This window comes from Geotrypetes seraphini, chromosome 3, assembly GCF_902459505.1.
Source record: "Geotrypetes seraphini chromosome 3, aGeoSer1.1, whole genome shotgun sequence".
In the NCBI taxonomy this organism is placed as follows: Eukaryota; Metazoa; Chordata; class Amphibia; order Gymnophiona; family Dermophiidae; genus Geotrypetes; species Geotrypetes seraphini.
In genome coordinates, this window is record NC_047086.1 from 300,221,418 (window position 1) to 300,239,794 (window position 18,377).

Consider the following 18,377-nt stretch of genomic DNA (forward strand, 5'->3'; position numbering starts at 1 on the left):
CTCCTCCTTTCCGGTGCCTATGCATCAAATCCAGTATCCTATTTCTAACAATGGCCAACCCAGGTCACAAGTACCTGACAAGATCCCAAAGAGTAAAACAGATTTTATGCTACTTATCCTAGGAATAAGTAGTGGATTTCCCCAAGTCCATCTTAATAATGTATTATGGACTTTTAGGACATTATCCAAACCTTATTTAAACCCTGCTAAGCTAACTGCTTTCACCACATTCTCTGCCAACGAATTCCAGAGTTTAATTACAAGTTGAATGAACAATATTTTTTCTGATTTGTTTAAAATCTACTACTTAGTAGCTTCATCACATGCCCCCTAGTCCTAGTATTTTTGGACAGAGTAAACAAGCAATTCATATCTACCCAGTCCACTCCACTCAGTATTTTATAGACCTCTATCACATCTCCCCTGAGCCGTCTCTTCTCCAAGCTGAAGAGCCCTAGTCGCTTCCGCCTTTCTTCATAAGGAAGCTGTTTCATCCCTTTTACCATTTTCATTACTTTTCTCTGTACCTTTTCTAATTCCACTATAGCTTTTTTGAGAAGCATTGACCAGAATTGCACATATTATTTGAGGTGCGGCTGCACCATGGAGGAGTAAAAAAAAAGACAGAATAGAGGGGACAAAAGAATAGAATAGAATGAAGGAAAAGGGAGTACAGGGATTGTGTCAAACAAACCTTCCCCCCTGCCTTCCACCCAATTAGGTTTCTCCGCATGTGTAAATTTACCCCCCTTTTACAATACCGTAGTGCGATTTTTAGCACCGGTTGCGGCATTGACAGCTCTGATGCTCATAGAATTCCTACAGTTTTTTTTATAAGGGGGGGAGGGGTTTTAGAATAAAGTAAACTGGAGCCACAGGCCAAACTGCAATTCTATAATTATGCACTCATATGGCATGTAATCTAATAATAATAACAACTTTATTTTCTATACCACCAACACCCAGAGTTCTTGGCAATTTACAGATAATAAGAACTGGACAATCAGTAATAAAAATACAATGAGCAAAAGACTTAGATTTAATTGCATAGTTCTTGACTTAGACAGATAAGAATTTCTTAAACAAATAGGTCTTTTATGTAGCCAAGATTGAGCTTTACCCACTTGAAAGGCCACAGTCCTATCAAAGAACTTCTTGTAACGGCACTTTTTTGGATTTGGAAATATAAATAAGCTAGTACAACGAGTAAACTTGACCGGTCTAAACAATTCAAAATGAGAGATAAAGTAACATGGAGATAATCCAGACAACAGTTTATAGCAAATGCAGGCAAATTTGAATAATATTCTAGCTTCAACAGGTAACCAATGCAGTTGCTGGTAATAAGGGCTGAAATGTTCTTGTTTTCTCAGCCCAAAGATTAAGCGAACTGCTGTATTTTGAATTAATCTTAATCTTCCAAGTATTGTTTTATAGGATCCCAGATAGATTATGGACAGGATTAGCGCCTGAACTAGTAATCTGAATGGAATTGGGTCAAAATATTTTTTAATGGTTCGTAATTTCAGTAATTTCAGTCATTGATTCTATCTACTGTAACATCATTTACTTGGGTATACCTAAAAAAAAAACCTGTGAGGAAATTAAGAATAGTGAAGAATACGGCCGTCCGTTTAATATTTGGATTGAAGAAAAGTGATCATGTTAGTCCCTATTACAGAATGCTGTACTGGTTACCAATGGAGGCATGAATAATGTTCAAGTTCTCTTGTATTTGTTTTAAGTCAGTTTGGGGAATAGCCCCTACCTATATCTTACCTCATTTTGTGCTATACATCCCCACTAGGATAACCAGAAATTGTAATCTTTTTGCCTATCTAAAGATCACTGGTTGTAAATACAGGTCCTTTCTGGATAGAACTTTCATGTTTCAAGCAAGCAAACAGCAGTCTTGGTTAGGCAATTACATAAATGGAGCCAGGTTGACTTATGGCGCATTTCAGGAAGAAATTAAGACTGCATTGTTTGACAGATTTATCTCCTACATAGAAATCATTTTAAAATTAATAATTCTATACTGATTATTATTGAGAAACATGTTGTACTTTTATTATTTGTATTCTGTAATTCGTTGATTGTCCAGTTCTCTTCAGTACAAACCGCCTAGAAGTCGTAAGATTGTGGCGGTATAGAAAAATAAAGTTATTATTATTATAATGCAAAAAAAACATTTCTTTACAAGTATATCAGTATGTTCCACTATGGTTAGATGACGATCTAATGTAATTCCCAGAACTTTTAGAGAAGAGACTATAGGCCTCTTGTATACTATCCAAAATAAGGCTTCAAAAAATAATTTGAACAAAAGAACTTCAAACCTTTTTTTTGGAGAAGAAAAACGATCGCAGAAACCTGCACTGATCATCACACTTGTAATCAACATACGCAGGTTGTAAATTTCTGTCATAGGTCATAAAAAACCTCTCCAGTGCATTTAACAGGCGACTCAAAAAATACAGGGCTTATTAATATTCAAACATGAAAATTATGTTCATTTTTCCACTGCATATGCCAGCCCAAACCAAACTGCAGCCACACTTATCTTTCTTTGTGCCAGCCATATGGGACCCGTTTCACCGGTGTCTCCTTTCTTCTTCAGGGGTCAACAGTAATAGCTTCAAAAACAGTGCTTTCAGCATGCAGGACTGGAAATGGGCCTTCAATCTGTTCCAGAATGGCAACACTTAAGTTCATATGTTCTCTCCAAAAAAAGGTGTTAAGTTCTTTTGTTCAAATTATTTTTGAAGCCTTATTTTGGATAGTATACTTTATACAGGAGGTTTATTGTCCATCATTTGTATGGATGTAATCTACCACGGCCACCTCATTTAGGTAAGGTTGTACAGATGGATGATGTCACATCTTGGTGACATCAGTACTTCAGTGTAGTGTCAGGCCATCAGCGCCACTAAAGTGAGATGGCACGAATTATGAACAAAACTTGTCTCCGGCTCAATGTAATATTAGTTTATCTCTGTCAGTAACTTTTCATCTTAGCTTTTGACACTTATGGGGAATTTAGGAGACATCTAAAAACATATCTGTTTTCGAAGTATTTAGGCAGCTAATTCATAAAAATTTTATTATGCACTATTTTGATCATTTTAGTGTCTCTAATTATTGGCTTTTAACTTTTTTAGTTCTATTCAACTTCTTTTATTGGTTTTTTTTTAACTATTATAAACCGCAGAGAACTTTACGGCCTTGCGGTATATAAACTGATTATTATTATTAGCTCTGGTTTCAGCTTGGTTTTAGTTTGTCTAAGGATTCTTTCACCCCCAGCTCCGGGGACAGTGGTTGAAAATTCCTATTGTAAAATCAGCACGTTTACAGAGAAAGCATCCACAGAAGGAGGAGCCCAAGTTAAAAGCATACTGCACTACAATGAAGCTCGAATTTGGGGATTGCTATTTATATTCTGAAGTGCTTTTGCTGATCATTTCACACCCCCAGTTTCCTCCCATCCTACAGACTTCTCAGTTTTGTGGGTCTGAGCAGAGTCTATTTATTTTGCTTATTTCAGTGAGGTGGTTTCCAAGGTACAAGTTCATGACCAAAGAATGTGTCACACAAAACCTGTGACAAAATTACATGGCTTTCATTTTGCAAAACACTTTGCAGCAGCTATGCCTAGTGGAGGGTGCACATGACAAAAAACCTGTCTCTTTCTACCACTTCTCACAGTTGCATCTAGGAAGGTTATTAAATTCTCTAGCAAGAAAAAGCCCAAAGAAATAAACATTTTCTATTAATTTTTCTCACAAATGTTATTTGATTCTTTCACGTTTGCTCTTTTATCATGTTTTCGCCCTTGACTCAGTCTGTAACAGTCTTTTGAAACTAAACCGCCCTTCCCCCCCCTCCCTGTTACAAAACCATAGCTCGGTTTTTAGCGCCGGCTGCGGCGGTAACAGCTCTGAAGCTCATAGGAATTGTATAAGCTTTGGAGCTGTTACCGCCACAGCCAGCGCTAAAATCCAAGCTATGGTTTTGAAAAGGTGAGGGGGGGGGGGGCGGTTTAGATTCTGTTAGATTCAAAAGACTGTTACAGATTGAGTCAAGGGCGAAAACCAGCCAGTGCTAAAAACCACACTACGGTTTTGTAAAAGGGGGGGAGGTAAGTTTTCAAGAGCATTTTGTCTTCTATTTTCACAAGTGTCTTACATCTCTTGAAGAGAAACAGTCCTTTTACCCTGTCAACAACTGGAAAACATAACAGTACCATATATTTTTGCCCAATACAGACCCCATTGATAGCATTATTCATTGCTGTACGAGGGGGCCGCTGAAAAGTTCTCTGCCCAACCTACAAAGTTGGGGCATTCTCCATTAAGGGCAACACACTTGCCCCACCCCCCCTTTTACAAAACCGTAGCACAGTTTATAGCGCCGGCCGCGGCAGTAACAGCGCCAGTTCTCATAGAATTCCTACGAGTGTCAGAGCAGTTCCTGCCGTGGACGGCGTAAAAACTGCGCTACAGTTTTGTGAAAGGGGGAGGGTTAGTGCAGCGATTTTCCACTTTTTTGTTCCGTGTTTTTCCCACGGAACAAAAAAAAGTGAAGACTGCCCCAACTGTGTTGGCTGGGCTAAGAACTTTTCAGCGGCCCCTCGTATTAAACTGGGTACAAATTGTGTATTTCTTTTATGCCGTCGTGTATGAAACTTCATACTAAAATACACCAGCTGACCTATAAGAACACGAGTCGAGCAAAAATAAGAAAATACAAAAAATACAAATGATAAAAATGTTTCCTCATGATAGTACAGCTTGCTAAATCTAAAGAGTAAACTCTGTAGTGCTCATAGAGGCGTCCAGCCTCATCTCACTCACCTTTTTAACAAGATAGCCCTCTCTTATCTTCTGTGGTTCACGCTCCATGCTGCTTATTTTCTGTTAGGCAGTGGCTACCATCTGACAGCAAGAGCCCGGGAGCTTTCTCTTTTAATCTGCTTCTCTTTTCATTTCATGAGCTTCCCCTGACCTGTCAATCACGTGCAAGTAGCCCAACCCACTTCCTCTATTTGAGGGCTGATGCTGAAATTAGGGAAATCCAGAGTTCTACACTGTCTTCCTGGCAGTTTACCGAACAGAAGCAATAAAGAATGTACATTCTGACCACATAACAACAAACCAAACCAAAGGAAAAGACCAAAGATCCAACTGTCTGCAGTAAAAAACAATCCAGAACAAACAAACCAAAACTGCAGACTTTGTACACGATGCAGGCAGACTTTATTGTGACAAGTAAATCTTTGATTAAAAACCTTTTACCAGGTAAGGGTCCCTTACCTGGTAAAAGGTTTTTAATCAAAGATTTACTTGTCACAATAAAGTCTGCCTGCATCGTGTACAAAGTCTGCAGTTTTGGTTTGTTCATTCTGACCACATGTCAATGGAAATGATATTTGTTTTTGTCTCCAAAAATATTCATTTTGAGCATCTTTAAAGAGATTTTCAAACAAGTGGATACTTTTCGCTCATCAGAATTTATCACTGTTTGCCATTTAAACTATACCGAGTGCTGAGTTGTCATTTCGTAGGGCTCCTTTTACTAAGCTGCGGTAGCGTTTTTAGCACACGCTTAGCGCAAGCTAGATGCTAATGCCTCCATAGAGCTGGCGTTAGTTTTTCTGCATAGCGCAGGGGGTTAGCACGTGCTAATCTGCAGCATGCGCTAAAAACGCTACCACAGCTTAGTAAAAGGAGTCCTTAATTCCTTTTGCTGCAGGTACATCCTCAGATTTTGTAAAACACCTCTTATCCAGGATCTAACAAATCCCCCAATGTTGCACTATACAGTAAAACCTTGGTTTGCGAGCATAATTCGTTGTTGCATGCTTGTAATCCAAAGCACTCGTATATCAAAGCGAATTTCCCCATAGGAAATAATGGAAACTCAGATGATTCGTTCTACAACCCAAACACTTTAATACAAAATGCTGTTCTGTATAAAATAGATAGAAGAAGGATGCCGAGCCGCCAGAAGAGGAGAAGAGTTGCAGCCTGGGTGGCTCCCTGGTGCCGTTGCGTCGGGGCTGGGCTCGGTACAGCTGCAGCCTTCAAGGCGCAAGAGGTCAGCATGGCGTTGCTTTGTGGAGCAGAAGCGGTGAACCCGTAGGTGGTGTCGCCATGCTGTCCCAGGCCTATAACGGTGGTGGTGGAGGAGTAGAACAGGCCTCGCTGCTCCGCAGAAAGAGCGTTAACACCAATGAGTTCATCCCAGTGCCCAGCTCCGAGCACGTCGCCGAGATCGTGGGGCGGCAAGATTGGAAAATCAAAGCACTAAGAGGCAAGACAAACACTTACATTAAGACACCTGTTTGTGGAGAAGAACCAGTTTTTGGGCGTGTATGTTGTGCGTGTATGTTGTTTGCGCTCAAACTGCAGGTAAATTGTGCGTGATGCGCTCAGCAATGTGATGCGTGTATATTGTGCGTACTTGACATGCTCGTTTTGCAAGACAACGCTCGTTTATTGCAAACCAAGGCACTGCCTGATTCTGCCCCCAGTCCTACCCTGTTGCGCCTCCAGCTCCACCCATTCCGCCCCCAGCCAAACCTCCTCTCTCCTTTCCCGAGTTCTGGAGGCCCTCTGCACATGTGCGGATGTCAACACGATGACATCACACACATGCGCGCATGCATATGATGTCATCATGTCAACGTCTACACATGCGCAGAGGGCCTCCAGACGCGGCCCCGAGCTCGGGATGTTCCAAAACCAGGACAAACTGCTGTGTTTTGGAAATCCCTCCGGGCACCCAGACAGTCCTCTAAAAATAGGACGTGTCCAGGTTTTCCTGCACATCTGGTAACCCTAGCACTATGGAGCCCATTTTATAACTGCATCAGACCATCCAAGTTCCGTGACAGAATACTAGTGTAATCCACTGTTACACCAGCCATAGGGCTGGCATAATTGGGAGTGCTAAATACAGCAGGGGTGCTCATAACTTACAATATTCTGTAACTTATATGTGTAAGTGGGAGCCCTGCCTATGTTCCATCTGTACACTGCCTCTTGCATTCATATGCTATGCACTTAGGTGGAATATGACATTTACATGTCTAGCACCAGTGTTAAGTTCTGAGTATCGTCCATTAAGCACATAACTTATAGAATACTGACTACGGCAGCTTGGAAAAGAGATGGTTGAGGGGAGATATGATTGAAGTCTACTAAATCTTGAGTGGTATAGAATGGGTACAGTGTATTGATTTTTTACTCCATCAAAAATTACTAAGAGTAGAGGACACTTGATGAAGTTACAGGGCGATAATTTTAAAACCAATAGGAGGAACTATTTTCTCACTCGGAGAATAGTTAAGCTCTGGGACGCATTGACGGAGGATACAATAAGAGAGGTTAACATAACTGGTTTTAAAAAAAGGTTTGGACAAGTTCCTGGATGAAAAGTCCTTAGTCTGTTATTGAAACAGACATGGGGGGAAGCCATTGCTTGCCTTGGATCGGTAGCATGGAATGTTGCTACTATTTGGGGTTTTGCCAAGTACTAGTGACCTGGATTGGCCACTGTGAAGATGAGATACTGGGCTAGATCTGACCCAGTAATGCTATTCTTATGTTCTTAAGTAAATACAAATTAGCACCAATTATAGTCAATAATCGGTTAAGTCCAATTAACAGCTAATTAAGCCATTAAGTTACACTCACCACCAGTGGTGTACCTAGCATATGTGACACACCATCATTTTTGACACCCCCTTCATCTATATGAAAAACATGATTTTTAGTAGCAATCCACAACAAGAGTGTACCTAGGAAAAGGCAGCATCTTACATACTGCAGAGAGCAGTAAAACATCAACACACCCATTGTAAAACTAAACAAGCCAGACTAGTACAGATTGATCCTGCACAGTCAGTGCTAACAGAGAACCATGTCTTTTGTATACACAGAACACAGAAAACACCTTCGCCCAGTAAGGAATATGCAATCACAAACCACCACCACCCTCCCTTTTACAAAATTGTAGTGCTTTTTAGCACCGGCCACAGCGAATGGCAATCAGGATGGTCTCAGGACTCAAGAATCTCCCGTATGAAGAACGGCTGGGTAAGTTGCAGCTATTCTCACTCGAGGAGGGCAGAGAGAGGGGAGACATGATTGAGACGTTCAAATTAGAGGTCTGCATGGGAACGGGGATCACGGGAATCTCGCGGGTCCCATGGGAATCCCCCCTAACCCACGGGACTCCCACGGGGACTCCCCTATGGCCCACGGGACACCCACGGGGACCCCCCTCTAGCCAATGGGACTCCCATGGGGATGGAAGGCTTTGGAAGCAGGGTTTGTCCATATAATATAATGGACACGTCAGCCTTAGTAAAAGAGGGGGTTTATAAGTTAATTACCTGAACAGAAAACAAAAAAAGGGTTCCACCAAAAAGATTCCACAAGGAAAACAGCAGCAAAAACACAAAAGAAACTGTGGAATTGATGATCCTGTCAGAAGTAATTGCTGCTTTTTATGGGGATGGGTGGGGATGGAGATAATTCCTTGCGGGGACGGGTGGGGACGGAGAGGATTCTAGCAGGGATGGGTGGGATTTCTGTCCCCGTGCAACTTTCTAGTTCAAATATGTCACGGGCCGTATCGAGGTGGAAGAAGATATCTTTTTTCTTAAAGGACCCACGGCACAAGAGAGCATCCGTTGAAAATCAGGGGTGGGAAACTTCATAGCGACACCAGGAAGTATTTCTTCACCGAAAGGGAGGTTGATCATTGGAATGATCTGGGAGAGGCAAACTGTTTTGGTGTTATCATCTTGGTGGACTTTGTATGTGCCCTGGACTGCAGCGCTTCTATGTTATTCTGAAGCTGGAGAGTCGGGAGTCGTTTCCTACCGGGCACCCGCGGAGACAGACGCACTGACGTCACGCGGGTCCTTCCTCCGGGGTTAAAAGGATGCCGCGACTGCAGGAGACCGGAGAGGCAAACTGTTTTGGTGTTATCATCTTGGTGGACTTTGTATGTGCCCTGGACTGCAGCGCTTCTATGTTATTCTGAAGCTGGAGAGTCAGGAGTCGTTTCCTACCGGGCACCCGCGGAGACAGACGCACTGACGTCAGCGGGTCCTTCCTCTGGGGTTAAAAGGACGCCGCGACTGCAGGAGACCGGAGAGGCAAACTGTTTTGGTGTTATCATTTTGGTGGACTTTGTATGTGCCCTGGACTGCAGCGCTTCTATGTTATTCTGAAGCTGGAGAGTCGGGAGTCGTTTCCTACTGGGCACCCGCGGAGACAGATGCACTGACGTCACGCGGGTCCTTCCTCCGGGGTTAAAAGGACGCCGCGACTGAGGCGCGCAGCCGCAGGGCGTGGCCGCAGGGCGTGGCCAAAGGGGCATGCCCTAAGGGGCACATTTGCCCCTTGGGAGCCCCTTGGAGACACTGGGAGGAACAGGAGGAACTGTATGTATTAAACTTTTACTATTATGGGGAAAAGGAAAGGTAAAGCAAAGGTGTCCACACCGATATTATTAGGTCCCATAGATCGGCACTTTATTCCACCCAGTGCCTTAGGTCACAGCCAAGGAGCGGATTCGCTATCAGGGGCATCTCTTAGCCCCCCAGGTAGAACTCCTCCCCCTCCACCGAATAATCCTGATGTCTTGGAGCCTAAGACTGGCTCCAGTAGTCAGTCGGAAGAACTCCCTGGGCAGGTGGGATCACCTTCATTGGTTTATGGGGTGATGCCCAAAGCCTTATCTTTTCAAGATGAGGCTTTGTTTGCCAGAGAGCCTCCGACTGAACCTCAGGAAGTTACTTTAAAAGATCTTTGGCAAATTAACACTCGTATGGAGGGGTTATTAAAATCTGTGGCAACACAAAATGAAAAATTTTCGCAAGAGGTGATTGAAAAGTTTGCAAATGTTGATTCAAATTTAAAAATTATGGAAAAATCGATTAGAACAACTGAGTCTCAAGTGGTCACATTACAAGCAGTTTCTTCAACAGCGGTTAAGGATTTTCATATCACTCATATGAAATTTGAGAAAATGGAGAACTTACATAGAGCAAAAAATCTACGTCTAGTTAATTTCCCCAAAACTCATTTATTATCTCCAGAAATATTGGTTAAGAAATACTTTAAGGAAGTTTTGGGGATGACGGACGTAGAAAATTTGCCTTTGACAAATTTGTATTATATTCCACAGAGGAAAAAAGTTCCCACAGAATCAGGTATAGATCAGTTGGAACAAATTGATTTTGATTTAACTGGTTTTTTAGAAGACTCACAGGATATAATTCAAACTAGATCTACACTCCTTATAACTTGTACAAGAGAGATAGATAAATCCTTGATAATGAAAGCTTATTTTCAAAATAAGCAGACTAAATTCTGTGGAGATAATGTACTGATTTTTCCAGATGTGGCCCAAGCAACGCAATTGAGAAGAAAATCCTTTTTGGCTTTGAAACCTAGGGTGTTGGCTTTAGGAGCCACATTTTATTTAAAATTTCCCTGTAAATGCTTGATTAAATTTAAGGAGAATGATTATGTTTATTGGGACTCAACTCAGTTAGAACAATTTTTGCAACATCAAGAATCTATTAGTATTTCTTCTGCTACCACATAATTAATTATTTGGAGTTTGAATTTCTAAACACTAATATGTTTGCTCTATATGATCATGTTTATTTGACTTTTGTTATGATATATAGTATTTGCTCTCCCACAGTTATGAGGACTAGAGGAATTTGGTGATAGCCTTTTGGTTGTAATAATGTCTTAATTTTATTTATGTATTATCCTTACTTTATTATTATGTATATGTAATAATGTTATAAACTTGAATTAAAAAAAAAAAAAAAAGGAATGATCTTCCACTGCAGGTAATCGAGGCCAGCAGCGTGCCAGATTTTAAGAAAAAATGGGATAAGCATGTGGCATCCCTTCATGGAAGAAATTAGGGGGGGGTGTCATTAGAGTGGGCAGACTTGGTGGGCCATGGCCCTTTTCTGCTGTCATTTTCTATGTTTTTAAAAGCTCCGATGCTCATATGAATTCTATGAGCATTGGAGCTTTTACCACCGCGACCTGTAATTTAAAAAAAACCCTAATGTGGCTTCATAACGCCCCCCCCTCCTCCTCCCCCCGTTTTATGAAGCCACGTTAGGCTTTTTCATCACTGGCTGTGGTAGTAAAAGCTCCAGCTCTTATAGAATTCCTATGAGCGTTGGAGATAATATCACCACGGCTGGCAATAAAAAAGCCTGCCTCTGCCCCCTCTCTCCTCCCCACTATCGTAAAGTGTCTGCCCCCTTTCTCCTCCCCACTTCCATAAATCGAGGGCCATTTTGAGACCAAAAGGGGTGAAGGAGAGCTAACAAATATGTTCCTACTTTGGGCTATGACAACAACGTTTCTCATCATTCATTCTTACCAGAACATCTGGCCTTGATCACACATGCAGAGCACAGATCAACCCTATGCAAATAAAGGAACACAAATTACAAGTCCTAATATACATAAATGAAACCCTAATGCCACACTGCGTGCATGTAGTACACCAGAGAAATAGAAACAAATGCACAGACAGCAGATGTAAATTCTCAAAACCAACATATTTCAATCATTAAGTTGAAAATAAAATCATTTTTCCTACCTTTGTTGTCTGGTGATTTTATTTTTCTACACATGTTTTCCCAGTCTCTGGTTGCACTTTTTTCTGTCTGTGCCCTTAACTCTATTTTCAGGATATCTTCCCTTCCCATCTAACCATGTGCACCATCTCCTCCCTCTCTCTGCCCTTCCCCTCCTCTCCATCCATGTGTACCATATTCCCTCTCTTTCTTCTCCCCTATTCTTATATTTCCTTAAACAGCATTTTTTCCATCTCTCTTCCCTTTTCCACCCCTCCCACCCTTGTGCAGCAACTCCTCCCTCTCTCTCCCCCCTCTAGTGGTCTGACATCTTTCTCCTCTCCTTCCTCTAGTCTGGCCTCAATCACTATCCCTTTCTTCCCTTCCCTGGTCTGATATCTCTCTCTCCTTCCCTCCCCCTCCAGTAGTCCATCTCATGCCTTCCCTTTCCCCCTTCTTGTGATCTGGTATTTCTCTCCTTACCTTCCTTCTTCCTCTCTAAACTAGTCTAGAATCTCTCTCTCTCTCTCTCTCCTCTTTCCCTTCCCTTCCCACTCCCTCCAGTAGACCATCTCTCTCTCCTTCCTTTTCTCCCTTTTTGTGGTCTGGTATCTCCTCTTCTTTCCTTCTCCTTCTCCTCCTCCTACTGCCTACAATGGTCTGGCAATTCTGTCCTCCCCTTCCCTGCCCCAGAGGTGAGGTCTGGCTTCTTTCTTTTTTCCCTCTCCATCCTTTCGGTCTAGCATTTCTCTAATGCCCTCAAATTCCCCAGTGACCCATTCCCCCCTGCGTTCCTCCCCTCCATGGGATCTGATAAGGTAGCTGCTCTTTCATCCTTCGGGCAGCCAGCAGCGTGAGTGAACACATTACCTATGGTGGCCCATAAGCTTTCCCTCTACTACTGCTTCCCACTTATGAGGGAACAGGCGACATGAAGCAATAGCAGAGAAAGCTTCCGGGCCACTAAAGGCAGTGTGTGTTTACTCACACTGTCGGCTGCATGAAGGATGAAAGAGCTGCAGAGATGGATTCCATGGAGGGGGGAGAAAGGGGTGGATGGAACCCTGGACTGCAGGAAGCAGCCACTTGGCCTGTTCCAAGATACATCCTGGTGGCAGGAGGGGGGCAGGAAGTGCTACTCCTGGTGCACAGCAGCCAAAAGATGGGCTCTGAAGAGAAGTGTGCAGCCGCCACCTGCGCGGCTTAGAGGGAACATTGCCTCCACCACAATGCCTTCCAATATCTTGCCCCCTCACCTTCCCACCATTGCTGTATGCTTCTCGAAACATTAGCAGTGGCTGTAAACTTAAACATAGTCATCGCAGGACCTTGCTGCACCTCTCCACAGCTGACGGCTCTGCTCTGGAACAAGGAAGTGATGTTGGAGAGGGTGGACTAGAAGCCATGGGGAGGTGCAGGAAGGTTCTGCAAAGACTAAATTTAAAGTTTACTGCCGATGTTGGTTCAGGAAAGCAGCAACGGCAGAATAGGGAGGGAGGTTCCGGACTCGGTGAGCTGGCTGTGCACCCACCTAGGGCGTGCACCCAGGGCGGACCTCCCATCTTGGTATGCCACTGCTCACAACTGACCTTATTCTGTTACATATGCAAATTTGCACACACATCTTTCTAGAATTAGAGAGGGGGGAGGTCTATGAGGAAAATGCTTAGTAAATAGGGCCTGAAACAAAACATCAGCACTGCAATCAGTGACATAGTAAGGGGGGGGGGAGAGAGGGAAGACTTTCCCTGTGTACTGTCTTGGTGGGGGTGCCAGCACCTCTCTGGCTCCCCATGCCATACTTGCGCCCTCCATTCCCCACCCCCACCTCTTTAAATCTTCACCAACAAGAGCAACTTTTCCAGCCTATTGCTCATGCTGGCCTGGTGTCCTTCTGAAATCACTTCCGGGTCATGGGGCCAGGAAGTGACATCAGAGGGAAAGCCAGCACCGGCATGAGCAGCAGGCTATAGGAGCTGCTCGTGCTAGCAAAGATTTAAAGAGGTACAGGGAAGGGAGGGTGCAAGTGTGGGGGGGATGCAGAAAGAGCTGGGCAGTGGAGATGAGGAGGTGTATTGGGGGAGGGGGTGCCACCGCTTGGGGCACTTCCTACCCTCGCTACGTCACTGACTGCAATGACTTGAAAGAGATGCAGCTACTATAACTAGTTCTGCATGTCTTTACTTTGAGTCTTGAAAGTTAACGTCTACTGCAAACTTTCAAGACTCAAAGTAAACAAAGCCATGGGACCAGACAACCTACACCCCAAGGTGCTCAGAGAGTTGAGTGAAGTCCTGGCGGAACCATTATCCTTGCTCTTTAATCTTTCCCTGGGCACTGGAAGAGTCCCCTTGGACTGGAAAACAGCTAACGTTATTCCCCTCCACAAAAAGGGCTGCAGGACAGAGACGGCAAATTACAGACCAGTGAGTCTCACATCCATAGTAAGCAAACTCATGGAAACACTGATCAAACTAAAACTTGATACAATCCTGGACGAAGAAAATCTGCGCGATCCACATCAACACGGATTTACCAAGGGCAGGTCCTGCCAATCAAATCTAATTAGCTTCTTTGACTGGGTAACAAGACAACTGGATGCTAGGGAGGCTCTAGACGTGGTGTATCTGGACTTCAGCAAAGCTTTTGATAGCGTCCCACACCGCAGATTATTGAATAAGCTGAAATCACTAGGATTAGGGGGGGACACTATCTGCATGGATTAAGGCTTGGCTCAGCGGTAGACTTCAGAGGATGGTGGTAAATGGTACCCCCTCCAAAACGTCGGATGTGACCAGTGGAGTGCCACAGGGCTCGGTCTTAGGCCCGATCCTATTCAACATATTCATAAGCGATATGACCCAAGGGCTTAGAGGAAAAGTATCATTGTTCGCCGACAACGCCAAACTGTGCAACATAGTAGGTCAAAACATTTTGCCAGATAGTATGACGCAGGATCTACTACTATTGGAACAATGGTCATCGACTTGGCAGCTCAGCTTTAATGCTAAAAAATGTAAAGTAATGCACCTGGGTAGAAGAAACCCGTGCAGAACTTACACACTGAATGGCGAGACCTTAGCTAGGACCACGGCAGAACGTGATTTAGGAGTTATCATTAGTGATGACATGAAAACTGCCAATCAAGTGGAAAAGGCTTCCTCCAAGGCAAGGCAAATGATGGGTTGTATCCGTAGAGGTTTTGTCAGCAAGATGTCAGAAGTCATAATGCCGTTGTACAGATCCATGGTGAGACCTCATCTGGAATATTGTGTTCAATTCTGGAGACCGCATTACCGGAAAGATGTGCTGAGAATTGAGGTGGTTCAGCGAATGGCCACCAGGATGGTCTCGGGGCTCAATGATCTCCCGTATGAAGTAAGGCTGAATAAATTGCAGCTGTACTCACTCAAGGAACGAAGAAAGAGAGGAGACATGATTGAGACGTTTAAATATATCACAGGCAAGATCGAGGTGGAAGAGGATATCTTCTGTCCTATAGGACCCTCGTCCACCAGAGGGCATCCGCTGAAAATCAGGGAAGGGAAATTTCATAGTGATTCCAGAAAGTATTTCTTCACAGAACGGGTGGTCGATCGTTAGAACGAACTCCCACTGCAGGTGATTGAGGCCAACAGCGTGTCAGAATTTAAAAGTAAATGGGATATTCACGTAGGATCTCTAAGGATGTAAAGGGGGTGGGTCAGTAAAATCAAGGGGGTGGGTCATGAGAGTGGGCAGACTTGATGGGCTATGGCCCTTTTCTGCCGTCATCTTCTATGTTTCTATGTCTTTCAGCTCATTCTTCAGTTCTAATGATAGGACTTTTAAATTCACTTGATTCTGTTCTGTTGGGGGGTCCTCTGTCTTTGTTCCCCCCCCCACACACACACACACACAGTGCTCTTTTTACATGTGACAATCTCCTTTCTGTACTCATTTCTCCAATTGAAAGAAGGATTTCAAATGGCTTTTTTAATGTTGTTGCTGCTATTGGTTTTTACTCTTAGGTTTTACAGCAGGGAACCGCCAAAATAACAAGCAAGATAGGCTTAATTATCCTTAAGCTATAGCCCCTCAAAAAATGGAGAAAGGTGATAGGAAGCGCATTCATTTTCCTTCCACATATTCACAAGATACTGTATATCTTTGTGTGCAGAGATTGTCTGAATGTGACTATGCCGCTTCAGTTCTCTAATACAATAGCTGCATGGTATTCTTAATTCGACACTCCCTTCCTTTTTTTTAATTTCCTCATTAGAACTTGTGCTTTCCAGTTTAAAGAATGCCCTTATCCATGCTGGTGTTTAAAGAATGCCTATTTATCAATATTGGCGTTCTTTCTACCTTTTCCAGCTTGTGAAATATGTTGTATTTGGGCTTGCATGCGATATTTTTGGATCAGCTCATCTCGTGCAGACTACTATTATACGAGGGGCTGCTGAAAAGCTCTCAGCCCAAACATTAAACTTACATGTTATTCCACACTTTCCTTGACACTTTTTGATTCATGGCTCCACTTTTTGATTTGATTCATGGCTCCACATCATTCTCTTCTTGTTTGGGCTGAGAGCTTTTTAGAGGCTCCTCGTATTGTGATGTCATAATGCCTCATTCCACCAATGCCTAAGAGCCAACCTCATCGGTGATGTCACAATGGCTTGGTTTCCCTATACCTAAGAACATAAGAAGTTGCCTCCACTGGGCCAGACCAGAGGTCCATCTCGCCCAGCGGTCCGCTCCCGCGGTGGCCCATCAGGTCCGCGACCTGTGAAGTGGTTTCTGACCACTTCTATAACCTACCTCAAGTGCCCCTTTACTAGATGAATTTGCCTCATTGAAACAAAAAGTGTCAAGAGTTATCATGGCTCCACATCATTCTCTTCTTGAGCTGAGTACTTCTATATTACTCCTCCAGGTTTCCTTTAACATCCCAGTTTTATCATAGTCTCCCTTTATAAAGCTAAATGCTGTTGTGATAGTTTTATCATTCTCTATCCCGTTTGATGGATCTCTAATGCCACTATTACTCCTCATTTAATCTCCTGTGTGCCACTGACATGGAGGAGTGGCCTAGTGGTTAGAGCAAGTTTCCAAGTTTATTTAAAGTTTCTTATACCGCTTAATCAAATTTCTAAGCGGTGTACAATTATAATAAAAGTAAATACAGAGCTAACATCCAGTGAATACCACAGCTTCTCTTTGACTTCTTGGGCAAGTCACTTAACTGTTTGTTGTCTCTGGTCCAATCCCCCAGGAAACGGGGAAATACCTAGTGTGCCTGAATATAGAGGTTTACCAAATTTTGGTTTCAGCACTAAAACCAGCCTAAAAATTCCTATTTGGCCTTGTTTCAGTTTTGGCCAAAAAATGCCATTGCATTTTCTGCTGGAACCAAAATTTTATAGTGGCTTCCCTTGCTCTCCTTCCCACCTTCCTCATGCACAGAACAAGCCCCCTCCCTTCCTCTCCCTGCTTGTGCCAGCTTCAGTCTCAAAATGGCTTCCACAACCTCCAGCAACTGTCTCATGAGACTACTGCTAAAAACTGCAGCAGCCATTTTGGTAATGGAGAGAAATGGGCATCACTCCTGCCCAAACCACTTACTAAGACCATCAGGGATGGACTATAAGCCTAGGGTGATGAGATGGGGCTTGCTCTACACAAGGGGGAAGGGAGGGAGGTTTGTTCTGTGCATGGAGAGGGAGGAAGGGGCTTATTCTGTGCATGGGGAGGAGGAAAATGAAGTGACAGCTTGGTCTGTGAAGGGAGCTGCCAGTTTCAGCTTTAGCCACAACTGAGTGGCAAATTTTGGCCACAGATTCAGTTTCAGCTTAAACCAAAGAAATCAGTTTTGGTTAGCATCTACCTGCATGTAAATTATGTTGCACTACTACTGTAAAAAGGGTGAGCTAAATCCAAATAAATAAGAACAAAACTAGTTTCTATTCCCATTGGATCCAGGATCATCAACTCCAGGAAACAGTCACTTATAACATCTATAATCAATACAGTAAAACCTTGGTTTATGAGCATAATTTGTTCCGAAAACATGCTTGCAATCCAAAACACTCGTATATCAAAGCGATTTTCCCCTAAGAAATAATGGAAACTCAGACGATTTGTTACACAACCCAAAAGCTTTAATGCAAAATATTCGTACGTACTTGTATTGCAAGACCTCGCTCATTTAGAACAGTCACTACACTCCTGCAGCATCAGAGAGAGAAGAACCATCGGCTCAGTTGTGATGTGTGTATACTGTATGTACTTGTATTGCAAGACATTGCGTGTATATCAAGTTAAAATTTAATAAAATGTCTTGCAAAACACTTTCAAACCAAATTACTGTACTTGTAATCCAAGGTTTTACTGTACTTCTATGGCATATTGTGAAGAGCCACTCACCTAGTTGATATTAGGGTAATTGAAATCTTCATACTACTAGGTATGGGAAGTAAGAAACAAAGAATCAGAACATCAAACTAGTATTGTTGTTTCTTATGAAAATATTCAAGATCCACCAACACTTGTGATTCAACAATTAACAGTCAAATAATGTGGAGAAAAAGACCTCAGTACACTATTTTAAGCTCGTGATCTATAACTGTGCTATCATAGTTCAAAGCAAAAATCCACTGTACATGTCTATAAATTCATAAAATGTTGGCAAGAAAATTGCTTATATTTAAACAGAACAGTTCTACAATCTTCTTTGAAAAAGATTCAGGGCTCCTTTTAC

General features: G+C 42.9%; 1 protein-coding gene across 2 annotated transcripts in view; it reads right to left on the reverse strand.

Moving 5' to 3' along the window:
* Positions 1 to 5,114, reverse strand: part of PLEK (pleckstrin) — a 113,352-nt gene extending 108,238 nt beyond the window's left edge. Inside the window, exon 1 of one of the 2 annotated variants that reach the window (XM_033939288.1) lies at positions 4,857 to 5,114. In XM_033939288.1, the coding sequence (XP_033795179.1) occupies positions 4,857 to 4,904 (48 nt within the window). In that variant the 5' untranslated portion in view covers positions 4,905 to 5,114. The remainder of the gene's footprint in view (positions 1 to 4,856) is intronic. The other variant, XM_033939287.1, reaches the window with a different exon arrangement.
* Positions 5,115 to 18,377: the final 13,263 nt, after the last annotated feature.